We start from the raw sequence: 25,965 nt of genomic DNA, 5'->3' as shown, positions 1-25,965 counted from the left end.
AGTCCGGCGTCGGATCAGGAAGAGAGTGGCACCCAGCTTGACGTCATCTCTTCAAGGGGTGTGGTTTTGAGTCCTCTGGAATCCTGGTAAATGTAGTAGAGGGCTGGGTAGTTGTTGTTGGGCAGACATCGAGGATAGTGCGAGGAGTTTGGTCCAATGGGGAGAGCTTCCGTTTAAGGATTCACTCAGTGGTGGCTCGGTAGTTCAGGAGCTGGGTGTGAGAGGGTGTGGTCATTCGGCCTGCGGTTAACTGAGAGACCTCGTCGCAGATTGACACTCGTGTGGTCCGAAATGACCACTCAATTTTGTGCTGTAGAGCGCTAGGGTAAATCAACTTGGTGCAGGACAAAGTGAAAAACAAAAATAAAAATACAGGGTAACTGAGTCCAAAGGGAACAGTCAGTTCAACGACCCAAAATAGAGGGGTCTCTTGTGGCGTGTCATTCAGAGGGGGCCAACGGGGCCAACCGAGAGAGAAAAAGGGTACACCATATGACCTTTTCAGCGGCCCCGGCGGGCTCTCCTGGACTGAGGGGGTTCAGGTGAGACTGGGGCCCTGTTGCGGTGGTAGTCTGCCCTGTAGTTGTGAGCAGAAGGAGAGCGTCTCCTGCGAAAGCTGGAAGTCTGAGTCTCCATGGGGGATTCCCGTTCCGTAGCGTTATGGAAGCTCCGAGGGCGGAAAGGAGCGTACCAGTTTGGCACCTGCATCATTGGAATGCCAAGTTGGTCACAGAAGTGTGGCAGATCCTCGGGCACCTTTAAGAGGGCAGAGCGGCCCTGGGAGGATGCGGACAGGCAAAATGGGAATTTCCATTTGTAAGGAATGTTCCTCTCCCTCAGGACGTCCAGTAATGGCTTGAGGTCTCGCCTGTGCTGTAGTGTGATGCCTGACAAATCCTGATAGATTTGAATGGGAGCGCTGCCGTGGAGGATTTGCTGCTGACCCCTTGCTTGCTTGAGAATTTCCTCTTTTATTTTATAGTCCACCAGGCAGCAAATAATATCGCGTGGGGGATCATTTTCCCTGCCTTTAGGGCGCAGTGCCCGGTGGATCCTGTCCATTGGAATGGGGGTCTGGGGAGGCCTGTGAAGGAGGTTGTTGAAAACGGCAGTGACAGCAGGGGTGATTTGATCGCCTTCTATTGCTTCGGGCATACCGCGGATCCTGAGATTGTGGCGTCTGCCGCGGTTGTCAAGATCCTCGATGTGCCTTTGCATGTCACGCAAGTGCAGCGTATGTGAGTCGATGGAGGAGGCGGTGGAGCGAAGGGCTGTGTCATGGCGTTCCGTCACTCTTTCCACTACGTTCACCCTGTCTGTCAGGTCCCGCATATCGAGCCGCAGCTCTGAGATGGCTGCGGCCAGGGTTTCCTTAATTTCGTCTGCAATGGATCGAAGATCTTGTAGGTAAATCGGTGTTTGTAGCCCAGGTTCAAGGGATATCCCTCCTCCGTGAGGGGGACCAGGAGGAGAGGTATTCTGAGGCGGGATGAGTAGTGGTGTCGGTTGTGCCTGGGAGCGGGAAGGCCCGTTCTGTGAGGACGCCATATTGCTCCTGGTGTTCCGGAACATCTCCGGGATATTATGTCTCTGGGACCCTGGGGGAGCCCTGGGGGAGCCCTGGGGGAGCGGGAACGAGAGGCGGAGGAGGATCGGGAAGCCGTCCCCATAGCGTGGCAAGATTTTTGGTGCAAATACCTTCGGTATTAGTCGGTTTGTTCCCATGGCGGCAGGAGCTCTGGATTCAAGCGTCTCTCCTCATGCCAGGTCAGGCCACGCCCCCAGTGAGAGCTTTTTTAGTATGGGGGTGACTAGCGCATGTTTTAGAGAGTTTGGGAAGATGCCACAAGAGAGGGAGAAGTTGAAAATGTGAGTTAGAGAGCGTAGAATCGAGTCAGAGGGTGAGCGCAGCATTTGCGAGGGAACAGGATCCAGGGGGCAAGTGGTTAGATGAGTGCTAGATAAAAGTTTAGCAACCTCAGTAATAGTAGCAGGGTTGAATGAGGGAAGTAATGATTGTGTCTGTGGACATGGGGTGTTGCATGGGGGAGGTTTTTGCGCATTGGTGATCTTCTCATGAATTGTATCAATCTTAGTTTTGAAGTGATTGGCAATCTCCTGGGCAGTGAGTGAGTTGGTGGGTGGAGGCAGTGGAGGACAGAGTAGAGTGTTGAAGGTAGAGAAGAGTTGACGTGGACTGGATGAGAAGGTGTTAATGAGTGTGATAAAGTAGGTCTGTTTGGCAGTGTGAAGGCAGGAGTAGTATTTTAGGAGGGCAGATTTATATTGTGTGAAGTCTTCCTGGGTCTTAGTCTTATGCCACAGGCACTCAAGAGCGCGGCTACATTTTCTGAGACTTCTGGTGTCATCTGTTTGCCAGGGTTGTAGCAGTCGGGGCCTAAAGTTCGTTAATTAATCATGAGTGACTATAAGAATGCCTAACAATCAAAGTGGACTTTTTGCTTCAAAAGTCAGAATAGCAAGAGACCAAGATAAGATCAACACATAAAACTTAGGTAAGACAGTCCAGAGCAACAAATAATGTCATGGGTGTGCGCACAGGGCAACAGATAGAGAAGGCCACATACCAGAGACACACACATACAGACAGCAGGCAGATCCCAATTTCAGTTAACGGTGGAAGATGTGGGTGAGCTGACACATACCAGAGACACACACATACAGACAGCAGGCAGACAAGTTATGCACTATGTTTCGGATATGCAAATTTACAATACAAAATAAAACACAAAGAATGAATGGATGAACACAGCAAATCAACTGGGATGAAAACATCAGCAACATAAATACATACCTTGGGACAATGAGGATTTCTTGCCGTTTCAATCATTAGGTCTGAACCCATTCTTTCCCTTGCAAATCAAGATAAAAACATATAAATAAAATTTTAAGTATATAATACAATGGCGGTACTCAAGAAACAATGTAATACATATTAAGCTGTAAACCGGTCTGGAAACCTGAATAAAATATAACCCATTAAAATGACTTGTATTCCCTGCATATGTACACTGGAGGCATAACAGCATCCAGTGGCTAGGTAAGAATATCTGGGTTGGTTTCCTTCTTCACTTTCCAAGGAAAATACCACAAAACTAACTAACTAATTTTAACTAAATACAACTTTTCAATAGTGCAAGTCAGGAAATTTGATGTTGTTTGACAGGCACCAGGATCACTTGTTTTTGACATTTCTCTGTATGGAGGAGAAGTCCATTTGTATTACTCATCTGTTCTGAACTGTCCCACAGTAGAGCTCCTTTCCCTAATAATTTTAGAAAGAGGGAGTAGCTGTCATTTTTTCTTTTTGGTGTGTCTGATACACACTTGAGAAGTCTTCAAATACAACTTCATGCATTTGTAAGCGCAGATCAACTAGAAGATGGTTTTCAATTTTGGGTACACCGGTTATACTTTACAATCGATGGTATCTATACTGATTACCAGGCAGTGAGCCCACCAGCACGTGAATGAGTGTTGTTGGAGGTTGGTGTTACGAAACAGGCAAGCCTATTCTTTGGAGGCCACTTTCTCTTTGGAACTTCAGCCTAATGAACCCAGTTCATCCCCATAAATATTCACCTCATAAAAAACAAAAAAATAAGGACCAAGAAATCAACTTAACAAACATTAAAGTGATTTTAAAGTCTACTTCTTTTTCTATAAAAATAATAAACATGTTCTACTTACCTGCCCTGGATAGTGGTTTTTCACAGAGCGGCCCAGATCCTCCTCTTCCTGAGTCCCTCTCCAGGCCCCTCCCTCCTGTCGAGTGCCCCCACAGCAGGCATCTTTCTATGGGGGCAGCCGAGCTAAGCTGCAGCTCTGTGTCCATTCAGGCCCTCCCCCTCTCTCCTCATTGGCTGACTTTGATTGACAGCAGCGGGAGCCAATGCGGTGCTGCGGTGTCTCAGCCAATCAGGAGGGAGAGGGGGCTGGGTCGAACCAGGGCTCCATGTCTGAATGGACACACAGAGCTGCAGCTCAGCTCTACTGCCCCTATAGAAAGACGGAGGCACTCGTGGATATAGCTGGATAGAGATGGGGTTCAGGTAAGCATTAGGGGTGCTGGGGAAGCTGCTGCACACAGAAGGCTATTTATCTTAATGCATAGAATGCATTAAGATAAAAAAACCTTCTGCATTTACAACCCCTTTAAAGTAGAACTAAAAGCAAAAAGTTTTTTTTTCCTTTTGGATAGAGTGCAGCAGGATTAGAAATGTTGTCAGTTTTTATTGCTGCCCCTGTCACCCTCTTCATTTGCCCTGTTCACCATTATCACTGAAAGTAAAAGTAAAAGAAAGTCCCAAATTTTGGGTTGTCCCCAGAAAAGTAATAGAGGGGAGATCTTCCAATGGGGACACTAGTTCTTGTGACCTGGGGGTCCCCAAGGAATTCCCTTAATTTGCAGGGTTTTCCTCTCAATTCCTGTTTGGCTATGGGACAGGAAGCGAAGGCAAATCTCCGCAATGAGAGACAGATGGGAAAAAAAAAAAAAAAAAATCTGACATGGGGTTATTACTCTCCCTTTCTCTATCCAAAAAAAAAAAAAAAGAGCTTTGCCTATAGCTCTACTTTAAGACATAAGGTTTTACATCCCAAAGAAGTAATAATAGCTGCAGATAGAACCAAACACTTTAAAGTCAACTTGCAATTGAACCATAACCACATACCTTAACATAAGCCTAATCTTTAAACACCATAAAACGCAACTCTTCAAATTATCCTAAACCCTGTACCTAATCTGTAAACTAGCCTAAGCCTTAAAGTAACATAACCCTTTGCTATAACACAATAAAGATAGAAAGATAAAGAAGTCACAGGTCTGGGACATCTGTGACCCAGAAATAGGAAAACTGGAATAGATGTTCCCCCACTCTTAAGCCTGATTTACACCTATGCATTTTTAGTGCTCTTTGCATTTTGCAGATTTACACTACAGTCCATTTTACATGGTTTCCTATGGAACACATTCTGTAGTGCAAATCTGCAAAAAGCACTAAAAATGCATAGGTGTGAAATCAGGCCTTAGGAGTGAGGGTGCCCCTTTATTGGGAGGGGGACTTTGGAGAAAACTTGGTGGGTTTTGGGGCCAAGTCTTAAGTTTTGAAGCTGAAGCTTGGGCAGAGCAGTTAGGTGTTCTGAGTTTTGAAGAGGTAGAGGCTCCTGAAGGAGGGGACTTTTGAATCTTCCACTGTGAAAGTAGAACCTGCCTTCCCCGTAGCATCTTTAATGAATTTGTCAAGTGCCTCCCCAAAAAGACATCCTCCTTTAAAAGGGCATATATGTGAGATGTCTTTTACAGGCAGTTTTAGCTGTACAAGCTTTGAGCCATAAGATTCTGCGCAATTCTGGAAATTTGTTTCAGTACTTATTCTAGGGCATTCACACAAAAAAAGAGCTGAGCAGAAGTTTACCGATGTAAACTGTTCAGTTAAACCACAACCCTGGAATACAGGATCAGGTTATTGTTCATAACCCTTGTTCCATTAAGTCCAGTGAGATGCAGTTTGACAGACAGCAACCTCAGTGATATCTGAGTGTAGGGCCGGGCTTGCAAGTGTAACGAGAGCCTGTAATAGCATCTCAAACATCCTACCTGCAGAATCTCTGAATGAAAGAACATTTTCAATTGGTGAGATCTTTAAGACAGAGAGCAAGATCAACTATCAGAAAAGACCACTTATTAGGAAACTTTTGAAGTCCTTGTGGCAATTGGACAGGAGGAAACACCCGAGTACCCTAAGAGATCTATAGGTGGAAGCAACAGTAAAGTGTGCGACCAGTGGTGTCATGTAACACGGTGAAGTATATACATTACCAACAGCCCTGATTATTACAGTAGCAGTCAGAGATACAGGGTGGCCCCGTCTTACCTGCACTCTTCATAGAGTCAAGGCTTTGCCCATCACAGTGGGCATAGCCTCCGAGGGGGTCTTCAGGGACTGGGTACCGTAGGGATGGACCGATTACTTTGGACTTTTAAAGCACCCTTCCGCTGACTACACACATTGCACAAAGTGGCAAGGTGAAAGGCCGTGCAGGATTTAGTGCCTGAAGCAACATTAAAGGCTGTCCCCCGCTGCGTGGGGTCAGGGTACTGTTGCACCGATCAGGATGCAATACTTTCATTGTGTTAAGAGTTGATTGAATAATTTAAAAGATAAAATAATAAACTTGATAAGCTAAGAGTGATTTCTCTGTAAGGGAGAAGAAGTCTATCACCTGAGGATACCAACAAAAAAACGAGGACTTATGGAGTGTGGTGTGTTGTCCCAAGCGATTTCAGTGTCAAATCACCTGAAACTACGAGGCTATAACCCAGGGGGCTTTCAATATCAAATCTGTAACTGCACTGTACGATAAGCATAATACGGATAGAATACCACCAATATAACCCAGGAACCTTTGTTAAAATTGATGAAAAAAACTCTGCATTTGAATTTTAATTCGTAGAACACTGGATTCGTTACCATCGCTCTTGGTAAAGCAATACCACAACATAAGCCGAGTACCCTTGGGCAGTGTCTCTGGAGGAAAAAGAAATATACAACTATATAAAAAAAAAAGTTTAACAATCTCCACTACAATCTAGTAAAGAAGTATGTAGGAGAAGGTCTTGTAAACTGCTGGAAGTACAGACTTTTAGTGTTCACTCAGGTCACTGAGGTAATTCTCTTTAACTGACAATTGTGCGGTCGTGCCATTATGCCAATATACGCCAGCAAAGTCGGCAAAGTGGCACGGGTGCGCAAAACAACGTACCCGCACGTCGCTGCATCATACGTGGCTAGGGGGTGCGCGTCCGCTGCGGGAGTGTGCCTGCCGACTCGATATCTGCCAGTGGCCTGCGATCGTGGCACGGAGAGGCAGAACGGGGAGATGCCCATATAAACAAGGCATTTCCCTGTTCTGCCTAGCAACATGACAGGGATCTACTGCTCCCAGTGATCGGGAGCAGTGATTTCTGTCATGTTCTAGTGAGCCCATCCCCCCTACAGTTAGAACACGCCCAGGGAACACACTTAACCCCTTGATCGCCCCCCTAGTGTTTAACCCCTTCCCCACCAGTGACATTTACACAGTAATCAGTGCATTTTTATAGCACTGATCACTTTATAAATGGCAATGGTCCCAAAATAGTGTCAAAAGTGTCCGATCTGTCCCCAGATAACTTTTGCGCAAACCAATCAATATACGCTTATTGCAATTTTTTTTTACCAAAAATACATATTGGCCTAAACTGTGGAAGATTTTTTTTTATATATTTTTTGGGGATATTAATTATAGCAAAAAGTAGAAAAATATTGCTTTTTTTCCCCCAAAATTGTCGCTCTTTTTTGTTTAAAGCGCAAAAAATAAAAACCGCAGAGGTGGTCAAATACCACCAAAAGAAAGCTCTATTTGTGGGAAAAAAAAGGACGTCAATTTTGTTTCAGTACAGCGTCGCATGACCATGCAATTGTCAGTCAAAGCGACGCAGTGCCGTATCTCAAAAAAGGGCTTGGTCAGGAAGGGGGGTAAATCCTTCCGGGGCTGAAGTGGTTAATATTTAATTGCCCAACAGTATTCCTCCTGCCATTATTCATACCAATTCATGTGTGTCACCACAGATTATTCTGTATATTCCTCCCAGCTGGTGCCAGTTCAAAACATGACTCATGCACTGTGCCACGTTGAAAACCTACAGTGAAGTTATATCTTCATGAACTTTGGGGATTTGAGTGGCATAAGTAAAGAAAGAGCTATTCACCATACTGACTTGTCAAATGTAAGTATCACACCATAAGTTCATATTTGTGTAGTTTACAATTTACTTTGAAATAAGCTTTCAATACCCACAACTTTTAAAGATGTATGGCATTATTAAAAAAGCATACGTACTTACCTCTATGCCTCACCCTGCTGCTCTAAGCCTGAGAACTGAGCTATCATCATACTTCTATTTTTTTACATTACCAAGACAATGCTATATTTATTAGTATATTACATGTCCAAGTAATATCATAGTAACGTATACAGATGGTAAATGTAAAATACATAGCAGTACCTTCTTAACACAAGGCATTTGAACTTCACTTATTTCCCAGATCCTGAAACTAAGGGGTTTATTCTTCATTTTAGAATAGTGACAAAGTGGCAAAATAATGGCAAAGCCATGAAAATTATTTCATTATGTCCTGGCAGCCAGCTGTACCTGGATCACCCAATTTAGCCTGTGTCTTCTGTCCCTGTTGTTGAGTCTACTTGCTTGTGACTCTTGCCTGCCGCTTGCATTAACTCTGCCTGTGCACTGACTCTTCTTGCAAGCCCCAACCCTCTGCCTGGAGGCTGACTATTCTTGCCTGTCTCACCTCCACCTGAATATTGACCATTCTTTACTTCAACCTCTGCCTGAGTTTTGGCCAGTAAAATTTCCGTTCCCCTGTCTCCTCATCATAGCCACTCCATTCCTGCTATCCCCCGGTAGCTTAATCCCAACAGCCACGACCTGTTGACATGTAGAAAAATAGTCCAGTGGCCACTAGGGTCACAAATCATCATCCCTGGGATGCTATGGTAAACCCAAAGATTCCACTTAGACTGTGCACCTCGGATGAGCCTGTGTCACCTGCAAGGTGTAAACCACATAACAGCAAGTCACAGCCGAGATGCATACTACTAAAAACAGTTCACCACTCAATTAATTTTAAGTAGATCTCTGAACTGAAGATCTTGATACAAGAAGTTCAAAGAGGTTACTTCCACTTTGAGGACCTCATCCAGTCTTTGGGCAGCCCAATGGTTGCCACAGTTATCTTCTCCAAAATTTCTGCCACAGCTCTGTCTGTTATGTCGGAACCCAAGTTGCCTCTTCTGGATCGTTATTCTGAAGACTGCAATTCGTTCCATTTTTTTCACAGTTCCTGTCTGCTCCATCTCTCCTTGCAGCCCAGACAGCTGTGTGGGCAAATTCAAGAGGGTACAATAATATCCTTTCTCCAAGTTGAACCCTAGGCCTGGGGTTTGTTAGCTTATGGAGAAAGGGAACGAGACACTGACCGATGTTTCTTCGATGCTTTAACAAACAAACATGATGATTTCTGTCACTCAGCTACTGCGGAGGCAGCCCTTTGCATTCTCCAGCAAGCCTGGAGACCAGCTGAGAGGTATATCGAAGATATCTGTAGATAAACAGCTACTACAAGCACAATCTGCAGAAGATGGGAGCCTTCCCTTCCACCTGGGCTCTTACTGACCCATCTTATGCAACAGCCTCCTCTTTCACCGGCATCCCTTGATACACCCGAGTGCATGCAGTTGGGTTTATATTGACCTACCCTGTCTCATGGAGAATGATAGCTTTCCCAGCAGTCTAAACTCTAATTTTACTTTTCGGGCTCTGGGCCATTTTTAAAATTTCTTTATTTTAGTTGTCATACATACAGAGAAATAAACAATTTCATTAATCCATCAATCATATGAGCTCCAACGAATCCATTCAAAATCCAATTAACAGCATTACTCCTATCTTAAATACATCTACAGAAAAAACAATAACTATTTATTTGTGATAGTCCCCATTCTGTCTTCCATTAGACCTGCTTCTCTTGTATGCCCTGACAACATACTTTACTAAGAAGAAAAACCTCTACATATCTGAAGAGGCAAAAGGAGAAGGTAAGAAGCCCCATGAGGGAAAGGATTCCTAAAAAAATAAAGAGAAAAAAGATAGAAACAGAGACGAAAAAAAAAAAACACTGATAGGGGAGAGGGAGTTGGAGGGGAAACGTAACGAGGAAAAGGCGAGGTTACTATACCATAATCCAGGGAAGTGAGGTCACCCCCCCAGGCCCCCCACTCCTCTCTTTTTCAAATACTCTCAGGAGCAAAGAGGGAGCTCCCTTCCTCCGAGAATTTAAATGTATTCCATTGGCCCCAAGTTTCTAAATATGTCTCCTTTCGATTTTGAGCCGATAATAACAAATCCTCCATCCTATTAACCTCTTCAATTCGTGTGACCCATGTAAGAATTGTGGGAGGGTTCGTATCTCTCCACTACTGTACGATACATGATCTAGCAGCGTTAAGATGGCGCAAAATTAATTTACTATACGTTTTCCCCGGTATGTTTGAGACATGTAACAAAAATGGGCCATATTTTAACTGCCCACCGAGTTACTTAGCAACTTTGTTTACGCTTTTGCACAAAGGCTCAATCTCTGCCTATTTAGATGGCTGCTGGATTATCCATCATCAAGGTCAACCACACAAAACACTTTCTACTACTCACAACCATTTCCCTGGGTAATCAAAAATTCCTGAGCTTTGATATCATACTTTCTCCATCATCCTGGGTATGCCCTGATTACAGGCTCATAATCAAAATATCAGTTAGTCCTCCAGAGAGATATCCTTTTTCCTCAGATTAAAGTCGCCAGTTTCGTTAGTCAAACCTGAGAGCCTTCTCTGTGTGGAAATAGAGAAAGAGATCTCACTATTTTACTGCTACTACTTAGATGCATTCTACAAGGAGGTTGTGAACTCTACTCCTTTACACCATATCTATGAAAAAGTCCAATTAAACTTTAACCTGGCGCCAAGATTGCGTTTGTCCAAATTTACTCCTTATCTGAACCTGAAATTGCTATTAAAGGACTAGATTAATGAGAATCTGAATTTATGGGTCTATCTCTCCTGCAGGCAAAGCTATACAGTATTCTTTGCAGATAAGACTGCTCTCTTTGCCCCTGTATCGACTACTGAACTCAAGACAGTAACAGTAAAGAAACTGTACCCTCTTCCACTTGTAAGTGCACTTTTTCAAAAATTGGGGACCTATAAGGTTTTTAACAAGCTTGATTTGCAAAGAACCTAGAATCTTGTAAGAGTGTGGGAAGCAGATGAGTGGAAGACAGCCTTTTACATGTGGTTCTGTTGCTTCAAGTACAGCGTGATGCCTTATTTGGCTCCAACGTCTCAGCAATGTTCCAACATGATGTGAATGACATCTTCAGAGATTTAATCAATGTGTTTACAGTCCTAAATATATCTACGATATGCTGATCGTCTCTTCCTCCCTAGAGAAACACAAGAGTCCATTTCAAGAAAGCCCAAGATGTGCAAGTCCGAAAAGGACTCCATTGATTTTCCCCTTATAATCTCCGAAGAAGGCATTGCCATTGGTTCCCAAGGTTTCTGCAGTTCTGGAATGACTGACATCTAAGAAAAAAGATTCAGTGGTTTTTGGGGTTCCCTCACTCACAGCAAGTTCATACAAAATGTTATGTGGGCAAGACTATTAGAGAACTTCGACAGAGGATAGGTGATCATCTGTATTACTCCTCTATTGGTAAGCTCGCTACTGTGGGTCGCCATATAGGCTTATATCACAAGTTCAAGCCTGAAGTAGTAAAATTCATGGTATTGGAGAGGATCCATGAGGAGACTGGGACCGATTGATCCTCCAACGGGAAACCGTGTGGATAGAGCGGCTCAGTGCTAATGTCCCCCCGGGCCTCAATGAAGTCCTAACATACAAGCCTTTCTTGTAATGCAACCTTGGTGACTACATGAATATACTGGCCCCTTTAGGATATTGCCCGATATCCATAAAATCAAGTCCATTATCCCCCCTTTTGCATACCTACCCAACCCTTTCCCTTTCTATTCTCCCCCACTTCCCCTCCCCATGCCTTCCCTACAATTTTCCTTCCTCCTCCCCCCGTTTTTCCCTTTTCACATCGAATAGCTTGTGATCACCCTTTAGCCTGATATGGTCTCCAATACGTCTAGAATAAATTATGTATTTATGTTATTTTATGTCACAGTTACTAATATTATGGACTAATTTGGAACTACATGCATTGATCTAAGTTTCCCTGTGAGTCTTGTTCTACTCTGAGATCGTTGACAATCACACGGCTGGGTTCAGGTGTTTGGCTCCCCCTGTGGCGGGCACGCGTCTCTCCAGGGAGGAAGCTTGTCTCAATTATTTCGGGATTCTTGGCTTCCTCCCACCAGGATGACGGCTGCCTTTGGTGAGCCGCACCCATGACTGGTCACATGCATGCGCGGCCACATCGCGCACGTGCAGTGTGGGGAAACGGACTCGGCGACGTCACATGTCGGCATCCGCTGGCGAGTTGAACAGACGCCAGGTTGGGGGTATAAATAATGCGCACTAAGCAGTTCCAGGAATGGCGGCTACTACCTGGGGGAATTTATACGTCAAAACTGTTGCTGGCAAATCACGCATACCCTAATGCTATCATATTCAATCCAGGTCATCACTGGGGGCTATTTAAGCCTTTATGTAAATGCTCCAATACACCCTAAATGTCAGATCCCCTTCTGTGAACTGTATATGAGCTATACAGGAGAACAAACAACCCAAACCCTGAAGCAATATCTCAGGAGCTTCCCCTCAGCTTCTCATGACAATTAGACCTTTCTCCTCCCCATGGCAGAGTTTGCTTTCAACAATGCCTCACACTCTGCCACTTTGCATTCTCTGTACTTCTAATTTCGGAGTTCAACCATCTTCTCTTTGCACAGGTTCTACTGAATCTACAGTTCCTAATGTGCCAAATGGGATTATTTTTTTAACTTTCATCTTGAAGAAGTTTCAGTATTTGCTGTCCCAAGCTCAAACTAGAGTAGACAGAAAGTGGTGGGGGATTGCCTTTCCTTTAAACCTGGAGGGTTGGCATGGCTTTCAACCACCAATTTGAAATGATGGTGATGTTTATGGTTCACATGACCCTTATCACTTCCCGGGTGACACTCAACACAAATAGAGCCATTTATTTCATACTTCCTACAGCAGTTTTAGACTAGTTTACCAGCATCAGTACAATAACATTTGGCTTATATGGAGTAAGCCTTATGGACTGGCACAGCTGTACAACCAAACTGGTTATGATGGGCCAAAAGAAAAAAAAGTGAAATTAATCTGTGTTTACTTCAAACATTAAACTGTGCGCAGATATTGCAAAAAATAAAAAAAAAACTCCCACATAACTAAGGTAGTGTGTCCAGAATTGACAACTTTACTAACAGTTCACAGATCTTCAGTTTACAGAGAGCGTGAAGATGCACTAAGGAAATTACTGTACATAAATTCACTAAGACTGGAAGGTCAGCATTAATCCATTCTGTATTCTACATTTATTTTTAACACAATGAAATTGAAAAAGTTAAGGTAAGGCCTAGTGTTTGTCTGTGTTAAGGCAACTGAACTAAAAAAAATACCCTGACCAAAATCCCCACGTGAGCATGTTCTTAAGAAAGCAATCTGCATACTTACTTGAGCAATTTTTCCCACATTTCACTGTCATAATAGGCATGGCTCCAGCCCATCTTCACTGTTCCCAAAATAACATTCTGTTTGAAGACATCGCTTCCCAGTTTACGATACATTTCTTCACAATCATCCAGTGGAATGTGGAATAAACCCAACATAAAGGCCAGTATAGCTCCTAGGAAGAAAGAAGCTACTTGTTAAACATACCTAAAAGTGTAGGCTATGTCTGAAGAAATATCACATACATTCAAATTCACACAAACTACAACACAGACATACCACCATTGTAGAGCTGCACGATTAATCGTGATTCTACCCCCCTCCCAATCTTAAAACAGCATTTCCCCGATTCTATGTAACAAGTGAAGAGAGTTCTCTGCTCACTTCTGACAGCTGCAAAAAAAAAAAAAAAAAAAATCCAGGCAGCCTGGCAAGTTTATCTAAACGATAAAGAAATATATTGTAAAATTTCGTTCTTAGATTAAAGGGATGAACTTCGGTCTGTAAATGAGGTCCGTTTAACCACTTAAAGACTAAACCTTTTTCTGACACTTGGTGCTTACAAGTTAAAATCTGCATTTTTTTTACAAGAAAATTTATATTTTTATTATATATATATATATATATATATATATATATATATATATATATATATATATATATATATATATATATATATATATATATATATATATATATATATATATATATATATATATATATATATATATATATATATATATACACACATACACACACACACACACACACACACACACATACATACCCCCTTAAATATTGCAGCCATTTGCTAAAATCATTTAAGTTCATTTTTTTTTCCTCATTAATGTACACACAGCACCCCATATTGACAGAAAAACACAGAATTGTTGAAATTTTTGCAGTTTTATTAAAAAAGAAAAACTGAAATATTACATGATCCTAAGTATTCAGACCCTTTGCTCAGTATTTAGTAGAAGCACCCTTTTGATCTAATACAGCCATGAGTCTTTTAGGGAAAGATGCAACAAGTTTTTCACACCTGGATTTGGGGATCCTCTGCCATTCCTCCTTGCAGATCCTCTCCAGTCCTGTCAGGTTGGATGGTAAACGTTGTGGACAGCCATTTTTAGGTCTCTCCAGAGATGCTCAATTGGGTTTAAGTCAGGGCTCTGGCTGGGCCATTCAAGAACAGTCACAGAGTTGTTGTGAAGCCACTCCTTCGTTATTTTAGCTGTGTGCTTAGGGTCATTGTCTTGTTGGAAGGTAAACCTTTGGCCTAGTCTGAGGTCCTGAGCACTCTGGAGAAGGTTTTCGTCCAGGATATCCCTGTACTTGGCCACATTCATCTTTCCCTCGATTGCAACCAGTCGTCCTGTCCCTGCAGCTGAAAAGCACCCCCACAGCATGATGCTGCCACCACCATGCTTCACTGTTGGGACTGTTTTGGACAGGTGATGAGCAGTGCCTGGTTTTCTCCACACATACCGCTTAGAATTAAGGCCAAAAAGTTCTATCTTGGTCTCATCAGACCCAAAGAATCTTATTTCTCACCATCTTGGAGTCCTTTAGGTGTTATTTAGCAAACTCTATGCAGTATTTCATGTGTCTTGCACTAAGGAGAGGCTTCCATCGGGCCACTCTGCCATAAAGCCCCGACTGGTGGAGGGCTGCAGTGATGGTTGACCTTCTACAACTTTCTCCCATCTCCCAACTGCATCTCTGAAGCTCAGCCACAGTGATCTTTGGGTTCTTCTTTACCTCTCTCACCAAGGCTCTTCTCCCCCCGATAGCTCAGTTTGGCCGGACGGCCAGCTCTAGGAAGGGTTCTGGTCATCCCAAGCGTCTTCCATTTAAGGATTATGGAGGCCACTGTGCTCTTAGGAACCTTAATTGCAGCAGAATTTTTTTGTAACCTTAGCCAGATCTGTGCTTTGCCACAATTCTGTCTCTGAGCTCTTCAGGCAGTTCCTTTGACCTTATGATTCTCATTTGCTCTGACATGCACTGTGAGCTGTAAGGTCTTATATAGACAGGTGTGTGGCTTTCCTTATCAAGTCCAATCAGTATAATCAAACACAGCTGGACTCAAATGAAGGTGTAAAACCATCTCAAGGATGATCAGAAGAAATGGACAGCACCTGAGCTAAATATATGAGTATCACAGCAAAGGGTCTGAATACTTAGGACCATGTAAAATTTCAGTTTTTCTTTTTAAATAAATCTGCAAAAATGTCAAAAAATTCTGTGTTTTTTTGTCAAAATGGGGTGCTGTGTGTACATTAATGAGGAAAAAAAATGAACTGAAATGATTTTAGCAAATGGCTGCAAAAAGTGAAAAATTTAAGGGGGTCTGAATACTTTCCGTCCCCACTGTGTGTAAATATATATAAATGTATAAATATATATATATATATATATATATATATATATATATATATATATATATATATATATATATATATATATATATATATATATATTTATTTGGCAGAGACCCTAGAGAATAAAATGGCGGTTGTTGCACTATTTTATGTCACACTGTATTTGTGCAGCGGTCTTTCAAACACATTTTTTTGGGGGGGAAAAAATACACTTTAATGAATTAAAAAAAAAAAAAAAAAAAACAACACTAAAACAGTAAAGTTAGCCCAATTTTTCCTATAATGTGGAAGATGTTACGCCGTGAGAATCATGATCTTTATTTAAAAAAAAAAAAAAAAACGTGATTCTCATTTTAGCCAGAATCTTGCAGCTCTACACCACTGCATTGCACAATCTGCCATTCTAAGCAAAAGCTTTGTTTATATACACAAATGCTGCTCTGCCCACTGCATGCTACACCGTAGCTAAGTACATTATATTCCAGACGCCACCAGTGATTCTCTTATAGGGATTTAATAAGCTAAAACAATCATTATAGTATACGGATTAGAGAGGCGCACATGGGATTAAATGAACTAAAACCTAGAAAAGGGGATTCTGTCTCACAATATATACATTAAATAATACATAGTCTGGTTCAGTGGGGTTTTTTCCACAATATATATATGAATATATATATATATATATATATATATATATATATATATATATATATATATATATATATATATATATATATATATATATATATATATATATATATATATATATATATATATAAATTAAACAAGATCTGTTGGTTAGCAATATTTTGGTCATTATTTTTACAAATTTATTGGACAGTTCAGTGCTCATAAACAGTAAATTTGTTTTTAACATAACATAATATTGTCATGATTGCCTCCAAAGGGTATGTCAAAACCATTGGATATGCTTTTTTTCCACAAAATCCCTTCCCCAAATACAGTATAATATCAGACTGAAAGGTGCTCTGCAAATATGTGCTACTGCTGCCATCTAGTGTGTGTAACCTACAAGTCACAGAGGCCTAGTAGCTTGTAGCCTCATTCTCCTCAACACTGAAAATGTCAAGTGGTAGATTTATACATTATTAGAGCATATACATCATTTATCAAAGTCTTCTGCTTGTTAAAAAGCAGGATATTTTTAAAAACGAAGGGCTGTTGGAATCTGTAAACGTTCTTGAGCTTACTATTACTTCATTATGTTGATAATACATCTCATCTAGGAGGGGAGCAAGTAAACTATAAGGCTCCATGCACACTGAAGCTCATAAACGTCCATTTTTGGGAGTGTGGGCATTGTTTTTTTTAACGGCCCATAAACTCCCCTCTATGTTATACTATGTGTCCATACACACACTGACGTTTTTGGATGTTTATGAACAGTGGAGTGTTGTCTGAACGCCCGAAAATTGCGTTCAGGAGCTGTTTTTCTGACCACAAAAAAATGCTTAAAACCATTAAACGCGCATAAAGGCTGATAAACGTCAAAAAACGCACAAAAACGTGGCTCACCAGCGTTTAACGTTTTTGTACCATTGATAGAAAAAAAATGCTAAAAAACGCTAATGTGGAAAAATGCTATTGCAAAAACGTTAAAAAACTCACTGCAAAGCTACTGTCGTTTTTATAACGTTATTTTAATGTCCAGTGTGCATGAGGCCTAAGGCTTCATGTACACGGGACATTGTTCAACCTCTCCTGAAAGATTTAACTTGACAGCTAGAAACTGGCGTTTAGCCGCATTTACATGCCGCGTTTGCCCTGCTCGTTAGAGCTTACAATCTAGAGGGGAGGGTCAAGTGGAAACAAAAAGGTAATAACTGTGGGGGGTGAGCTGATGGAGAAAATGAAAAAACAGTTGTTATGTGTGGGTAGGGTAGGCTTCTCTGAAGAGAAGGGTTTTCAGGGATCGTCTAAAAGCTAATAGAGTAGGAGAAAAGCGGACAGATTGGGGTAAGGCATTCCATAGGATTGGAGAGGCTTTCGAAAAGTCCTGGAGGCGAGCATGGGAGGAGGTGATGAGGGAGCTAGAGAGCAGAAGGTCTTAAGAGGAACGAAGAGAACGAGTAGGTTGGTATTTAGAGACTAGGCTAGCGATGTAGCTGGGGGCTAAATTGTGGATGGCTTTGTACGTAGTTGTTAGTATTTTGAATTAAATTTTTGGCTGACCGGAAGCCAGTGGAGGGATTGACAGAGAGGGGTAGCAGAGACAGAGCGATTGGTAAGGTGGATGAGTCTGGCAGCAGCATTCATAATGGATTGAAGAGGTGATAGACTATGTAGAGGTAAATCAATGAGAAGGGAGTTGCAGTAGTAGAGGCGAGAGATGACCAGCAAGTGAATTAAGAGCTTTGTTGTGTCATTGGTTAGAAAGGGGCGTATTTTGTAGATGTTGCGGAGGTTGAGGCAGCAGGATTTGGACAGTGATTGGACGTGGTGCTTGAAGGAAAGTTTAGAGTCCAGGACTACACCTAGAACCTTGGCATGTGGGGATGGGCTTATAGTTGTGCCATTAATTTTAACCGAGAGATCAGGGGAAAGGGCATATGGGGGAAGAAAAATTATAATCTCGGTTTTGGATAGATTGAGTTTGAGGAAGTGGTGTGACATTCAGACTGATATATCTGATAGTAAATTAGTGATACGTGAGGAGACAGAGGGAGTGGGCTGAGGGGTAGAGAAATAGATTTGGGTGTCGTCAGCGTAGAGGTGGTATTGGAAGCCATGGGATGTGATCAGCTGACCCAGGGAGGAGGTGTAGATTGAAAATAGGAGAGGTCCAAGAACAGAACCTTGGGGGACCCCAACTGAGAAAGGAAGAGGAGAAGAGGAAGTAGATTTGTAGGAAACGCTAAAGGTGCGGTTGGATAAGTAGGAAGAGAACCAGCGAAGAGTACAGTCACGGAGACCAAAGTCGTGGAGTTTTTTTGAGGAGGAGGGGGTGGTCAACCGTATCAAAGGCAGCAGAGAGGTCCAGGAGTAGGAGAACAGAATAGTGTCGATTGGTTTTGGCCATTAGTAGATTGTTTGTTAGTTTTAGGAGAGCAGTTTCTGTGGAGTGTTGAGGATGAAATCCAGACTGAAGGGGATCAAGAAGGCCATTATCAGCATGGTGGATGCTCAGTCGGTTGTAGACCAGATGTTCGAGGAGTTTGGATAAGAAGGGGAGCAAGGAGATGGGGCGTAGGTTGTTAAGATTAGATGGGTCCAGTGAGGGATTTTTTAAGTATGGGTCTGACAAGTGCATGTTTTAGAGAGTTGGGGAAAATGCCAGAAGAGAGGGAGAGATTGAAGATGTGGGTTAGAGAGTGTAGCATAGAGCCAGAGGGTGAACGTAGTTTGTGAGGGAACAGGATCCAGAGGGCAGGTGGTAAGGTGGACATTAGCAAGTAGTTTAGCAACCTCATCTATAGTGGTGGGGTTGAAAGAGGGAAGTAATGATTGTGCCTGTGGGCATGAAGTGTGAAGCGTGGAGGGTATCGGAACAGTAGAGATCTCCTCACGAATTGTATCAATCTTCTGTCATTGTGAAAATTGAACCCCCAAACCAGCCACAGCAACTGTCTGTTGTGAAATTTGAGCTGTTTGAAATAATGAACCACAAGTCCTGTCTGTCATATAAACTTGTAATTCTTAATAGAACACAAAAGCAGTGATCACTGAACTTCTAGTCTATTAACATCTCTTCCTTTTCTCTTACTGGAATTCTGTACCTCAGAACTGAAAAGGGACCTGGAGGAAGACTCTAAAGGGGCCTGGCATTGTAACCGCAACCCACTGATATCGGCGGCAATGCTTTTTTTAGCTTATTTGCAAAATAAATAATACACTTTTTTGCTGCAAGCATTTTGTACATTTACTTATTTAATTTTTGTAAAAGGTGGCCTTCAAAGAGAATATTTAGTGGTTTTATTATAGTGGCCAGGACTATAAAAAAATAAAACCTTTACAAACAGTTTTCCTTTTTTAAATTGGGTAAATATTAAATATTGTAATATTAAAGTGGTATTCTATCCAACCAGCAGGTTTACATCTTATTTTCACTTCTTCATTACACACTGCTGTAATGTCTTTGGTTTAGAGGCATTAGTTGCGACTTTAATAGCTGACATTTCCACCCCCCTAGGTTTCTATCAGACAGAACAAAGGCCTCAAGGCAGGCTGCTTCTGCTGTGCTGTCGTTTTAGCTAACCCATAGTGCTCCTTGTCGTCATGTATTAAATAACTTTTACTGTATCTATTATCTGTCTATATTACCTATAAACATCAGGTTAAAAAAAAAATATTAAAAAAAATGGAAAATACAATTGACAGCAAACCATTACAGTTTCCCTAAAGACTATATAGAAGGTATACAAACCCTTATAGTTAGTAAATAGTATGCTATTGGTAATACCTTCAAACATGATGGTTAGCAGATCTTATGGCCTATCTGTGTACAGTACATCATTTCAGTTCACACACATTTTGGGATGTGTTGTTTAAACAGCATGCTTCCCTTCACACCAGAGAATCTTAATAGGACAGAGGACAGTACTCTGTGTCATGTTACATGACCCAGCTTCTTGTGAAATTTAGGTCAGAGACAGATGCACTGACATTCTGCTGTGGAATATCCTAATATAACTAGAAATTTGTTGGTCACGAAAAATATTGCAAGCTATCTAGCAGGCCTCAAAATTTCAAGTCCTGAGACACTAGTCAGGGCTTAAGAGTTACTCGCCACCAGTTGCCCCACCCAACCAATACCCTGCCCCGCCCCTAAACACACCCATGTAAATTCTCTCCTGAAATTACACTGTTAAACGTTTTATGCAGAATTAAGTTCCAAAAATAAATATTAACAACAGCTTTAACATTATTAACATAAAGCATATCAGTGCAGCCTCATCAGTGGCCATCAGTGCAGCCCATCATCATTAACAACAGCGTTAACATTATTAACATAAAGCATATCAGTGCAGCGTAACAGTGCCCATCAGTGCAGCGTACCATTGGCCATCAGTGCAGCATACCATTGGCCATCAGTGCAGCATACCATTGGCCATCAGTGCAGCATACCATTGGCCATCAGTGCAGCATACCATTGGCCCTCAGTGCAGCATACCATTGGCCATCAGTGCAGCATACCATTGGCCATCAGTGCAGCATACCATTGGCCATCAGTGCAGCATACCATTGGCCATCAGTGCAGCATACCATTGGCCATCAGTGCAGCATACCATTGGCCATCAGTGCAGCATACCATTGGCCATCAGTGCAGCATACCATTGGCCATCAGTGCAGCATACCATTGGCCATCATTGGCCATCAGTTGCGCCCATCATTGGCCATCAGTGCAGCATACCATTGGCCATCAGTGCAGCATACCATTGGCCATCAGTGCAGCATACCATTGGCCATCAGTGCAGCATACCATTGGCCATCAGTGCAGCATACCATTGGCCATCAGTGCAGCATACCATTGGCCATCAGTGCAGCATACCATTGGCCATCAGTGCAGCATACCATTGGCCATCAATGCAGCATACTATTGGCCATCAATGCAGCATACCATTGGCCATCAATGCAGCATACCAATGCCCATTAATGCAGCATACCAATGCCCATCAATGCAGCATACCATTGCCCATCAGTGAAGCGTATCATTACCCATTAGTGCAGGCTCATCAATGCCCAGCAATGCATCAGGGAGGAATCAAGAGGATCTGCTGCTCTGGATCACACAGAGCAGTGATCTCCCGCTGAGACGCGGCTTGTATATGAAAAGCCAGCCGCTGTCAAACAAAGTCCCGCCTCTTAGACCGGCTACTCTAATAGACAGCACACTGGTTCAATGCTGGTCCAGGAGGAGGGACTTTGTTTGACAGCGGCTGACTATTCATATACAAGCCGGGTCTCAGCAGGAGATCCCCGCTCTGTGTCATCCAGCTGCCCGATCCTTCTGACAGTTTCCTGGCCACACCGTTTCTGCCAGAAGCGATCAGCCAGGAAACTGTCAGCCCAGTCTGCCCCTGCTCCTTACTCACCCCTCCACCAATTTCCATTCAACAAATGCGCACAGGCGAGTTGACATTTTTAGGGCTATATCCAGGTCCAAAGGCAGCAAAGTAGCCCCGCACTGATGGTATAACATTTTGTTATTGTGCTACCCTGCTCATATATACATACAGTCCTAAAAATCCTGCTACCGAGATAATTAGGAGTAAAGAAGTCCTACTCCCGTGGACTTTGAGTCCATTTATCTATATAGGACATACTAATTTGGATATACGTTGGCCAGATCCCTGTACTGACACCATCTACACTTGCCCCCCTCATTTAGGGATTTGAGAGGGCCGACCAATCACTGGTTGGATCCCATTCCATGTGCTTGCTGGTCACATTGCCCCTTCTGAGGCCACTGGGGGTCCCCTTGGAGGTTGAGATGTTAATGGCTATGCTTTTGTTATAGGCTGATAAAAGGTTTATTCACTATATATGTGCATAACTGAGCTTGATCACGAAACGGACATGACACACTAAAAAACAGTTCAGAGGTGATGGGACTCTTACACATGAACAAGACTGTAAAAAAAAAACATGCAACTGCTTGGCAGCAATCTAATTTACACCAGGAAAATCAATTGATGGTGTCTAATGTACATGATGGTGAAGACAAGTCACCCACTCCAGCCCCTGAGGAAGCTTGTGAAATGTCATCGGCTCAATCTCACATTTGTAATCATGATTTTCAATGTAGAAGTGATGTTATGTCTATACTTACTAGGAGTAGGAAAATGGAGAGATTGTTCATGGCTGGTCATACACTGTAGTACTTGATCAGCCGGTTTTATGATACAGAAACATCTTTTAGGATCTTTGAAATAACATTTTGGATTTTACAAACATTGGTTTTGAATTGCACTGGAGCCTTAAAAGTCCCATTTACTATTTTTGCATTCTTTTTAAAGAAGTCCCACTCCCCTGAACAGAATTTTGCTTTGAATATTTACTCTTCTATGATTGGGTAACAATAATAGTTACTTATGTGTAGTTTTATCTGAAGGTAAAATATATTTAAAGAGAAACTTCAGTCTCCTCTTGGCTCCGCCCCCATGTGCAGGTGTGCCAAAAGGCTCACTCTGGACCCGAAGCCCTGCAAATATGTAGGGGGGTGGGGGACACAAACATCATTCTCCTGTCTCCCTCATATATATATATATATATATATATATATATATATATATATATATATATATATATATATATATATATATATATATATATATATATATACACATATACACATATATATACATACATACATACACACACATACATACATACATATACACACAGTATCTCACAAAAGTGAGTACACCTCTCACATTTTTGTAAATATTTTATTATATCTTTTCATGTGACAACACTGAAGAAATGACACTTTGCTACAATGTAAAGTAGTGAGTGTACAGCTTGTATAACAGTGTAAATTTGCTGTCCCCTCAAAATAATTCAACACACAGCCAGTGAGTACGCCCCTAAGAGAAAATGTCCAAACTGAGCCCAAAGCGTCAATATTTTGTGTGGCCACCATTATTTTCCAGCACTGCCTTAACCCTCTTGGGTATGGAGGTCAGCAGAGCTTCACAGGTTGCCACTGGAGTCCTCTTCCACTCCTCCATGACAGCATCACGTTGCTGGTGGATGTTACAGACCTTGCGCTCCTCCACCTTCCGTTTGAGAATGCCCCACAGATGCGCAGTAGGGTTTAGGTCTGGAGACATGCTTGGCCAGTCCATCACCTTTTCCCTAAGTTTCTTTAGCAAGGCAGTGGTTGTCTTGGTGGTGTGCTTGGGGTCGTTAATATGTTGGAATACTACCCTGTGGCCCAGTCTCCGAAGGGAGGGGATTATGCTCTGCTTCAGTATGTCACAGTACATGTTGGTATTCACGGTTCCCTCAATGAACTGTAGCTCCCCAGTGCCGGCAGCACTCATGCAGCCCCAGACCATGATACTCCCACCACCATGCTTGACTGTAAGCATGACATACTTGTCTTTGTACTCCTCAACTAGTTGCCGCCACACACGCTTGACATAATCTGAACCAAATACGTTTATCTTGGTCTCATCAGACCACAGGATATGGTTCCAGTAATCCATGTTCTTAGTCTGCTTGCGTTCAAACTGTTTGCAGGCTTTCTTGTGCATCATCTTTAGAAGAGGCTTCCTTCGGGGACGACAGCCATGCATACCAATTTGAAGCAGTATGCGGTGTATGGTCTGAGCACTGACAGGCTGACCCTCCACCCCTTCAACCTCTGCAGCAATGCTGGCAGCACTCATACCTCTATTTCCCAAAGACAACCTCTGGATAAGACGCCAAGCACGTGCACTCAACTTCTTTGGTCGACCATGGTGATGCCTGTTCTGACTGGAACCTGTCCTGGTAAACCGCAGTATGGTCTTGGCCACCATGCTGCAGCTCAGTTTCAGGGTCTTGGCAATCTTTTTATAGCCTAGGCCATCTTTATGTAGAACAACAATTATTTTTTCAGATCTTTAGAGAGTTCTTTGCCCTGAGATGCCATGTTGAACTTCCAGTGACCAGTATGAGACAGTGAGAGCGATAACACCAAATTTAACACACCTGATCCCCAATTCACACATGAGACCTTGTAAGACTAACGAGTCACATGACACTAGGAAGGGAAAATGGCTAATTGGCCCCAATATGGACATTTTCACTTAGGGGTGTACTCACTTTTGTTGCCAGAGGTTTAGACATTAATGGCTGTGTGTGGAGTTATTTTGAGGGGGCAGCAAATTTACACTGTTATACAAGCTGTACACACACTACTTTACAAATGACTACTGTCATTTCTTCAGTGTTGTCACATCTATATCATTACATCTAGATATAATGAAATATTCACAAAAAAGTGAGGGGTGTACTCACTTTTGTGAATATATATATATATATATATATATATATATATATATATATATATATATATATATATATATATATATATATATACACATACACACACACATACATACACACACTATTATACAGTATTTACACAGCTCCCACAGTTAAAATGTATGTTTACAGCTTTTGGCTTCATATTAGTCCTAACAGATAGAATAAATAGAGTGTGACACGGTTATTACTGCAGATATGGCAGAAAACATAATAAAATTAACAGACGTTACCTGTACTAACACCACAAATGTAATCAAAGAGAAGATGGATCGGTTTTCCTGTAAGTTCTTCTAACTTACGGAGAGTTTGTAGAGCTACTATGCCTCTGCAGAGATAAAAAGAAATAAATAAAGGTGTCACTGTTACATTGCAAATGAAAAAACGTATCAAAAAACACAAATGTTTACCATGTAATATTTTAAACACTTGCAGGCGTCTAGTGTACAGAAACGTCAGCTCTTTAAGTGGATATCCCAGGATGATGCCTGCAGCTATAGGCATCATCCCAGTAATGTTTTTTTTTTTCAGCCAGCGATTCCCTTTTATGTAAAAGCGATCCTAGCAACCAACTATCTGCTGGATTGCTTTTTTATTTTACAGACAGTGGGATGGGTCGATACCAGAACGTCCCCGATCATCTCTATGGTATACGAAACCAGAAGCGATGAGTATTTAGTATGAGTATAAGTGCTGAAAACCTTGTCGGTTTTGTCTACCATAGAGATGATCAAGGACGTTTCAGTCCCCAATCAGCTCTATGGTATATGAAACCAGAGGCTACAAGTATTTTGTCACTTCCCGTTTTGGCTGTTTGTTTACCGGCCATTACCAGGAAGAGAAAGCTTTAGATGGAACCAATCCGAATTTGATCTGAACCCTTCAAGGGCAGAAGAGATGTAAAAAAAAAGGAGTACATGTCACTGCCTATTGCTGTCACAAGAGATGTTTACATGCCTTCTGACAACAAAAAGGAGTGATAAAAAAGAAAAAAGAAAAAAAAGAAGAGGACAGTGTAAAAAAATAAAATAAATATCAATAAAAGTTTTTTTAAAGTGCCCACGTCTCCCATGCTAATCCGCAAAAGCATAGGTCACGCTGGCACATGCAAACAGCGTTCACACCACACGTGAGGTATTGTCGCGAACGTCAGAGCGAGAGCAATAATTCTAGCATTAGACTTCCTGTGTAACTTTAAACTGGTAACCTGTAAAGACTTTTCAAATCTAATATAAAGTATAAGTGGAGGGGATTCAAAAGGAAGACTAATATAAAAGA

The 25,965-nt window shown here is 42.1% G+C and overlaps 1 protein-coding gene across 1 annotated transcript in view; it reads right to left on the bottom strand.

Moving 5' to 3' along the window:
* PNPLA8 (patatin like domain 8, phospholipase A2) overlaps positions 1 to 25,965 on the bottom strand; it is a 125,224-nt gene that overhangs the window by 66,861 nt on the left and 32,398 nt on the right. Inside the window, exons 5-7 of the mRNA XM_073619908.1 lie at positions 24,921 to 25,015; positions 13,310 to 13,481; positions 2,816 to 2,873 (exon numbers count right to left, since the gene is read on the bottom strand). Of these exons, the coding sequence (XP_073476009.1) occupies positions 2,816 to 2,873; positions 13,310 to 13,481; positions 24,921 to 25,015 (325 nt within the window). The remainder of the gene's footprint in view (positions 1 to 2,815; positions 2,874 to 13,309; positions 13,482 to 24,920; positions 25,016 to 25,965) is intronic.

Source organism: Aquarana catesbeiana, linkage group LG03 (genome assembly GCF_042186555.1).
Source record: "Aquarana catesbeiana isolate 2022-GZ linkage group LG03, ASM4218655v1, whole genome shotgun sequence".
NCBI lineage: Eukaryota > Metazoa > Chordata > Amphibia > Anura > Ranidae > Aquarana > Aquarana catesbeiana.
This window is presented reverse-complemented; position numbering and strand designations above follow the sequence as displayed.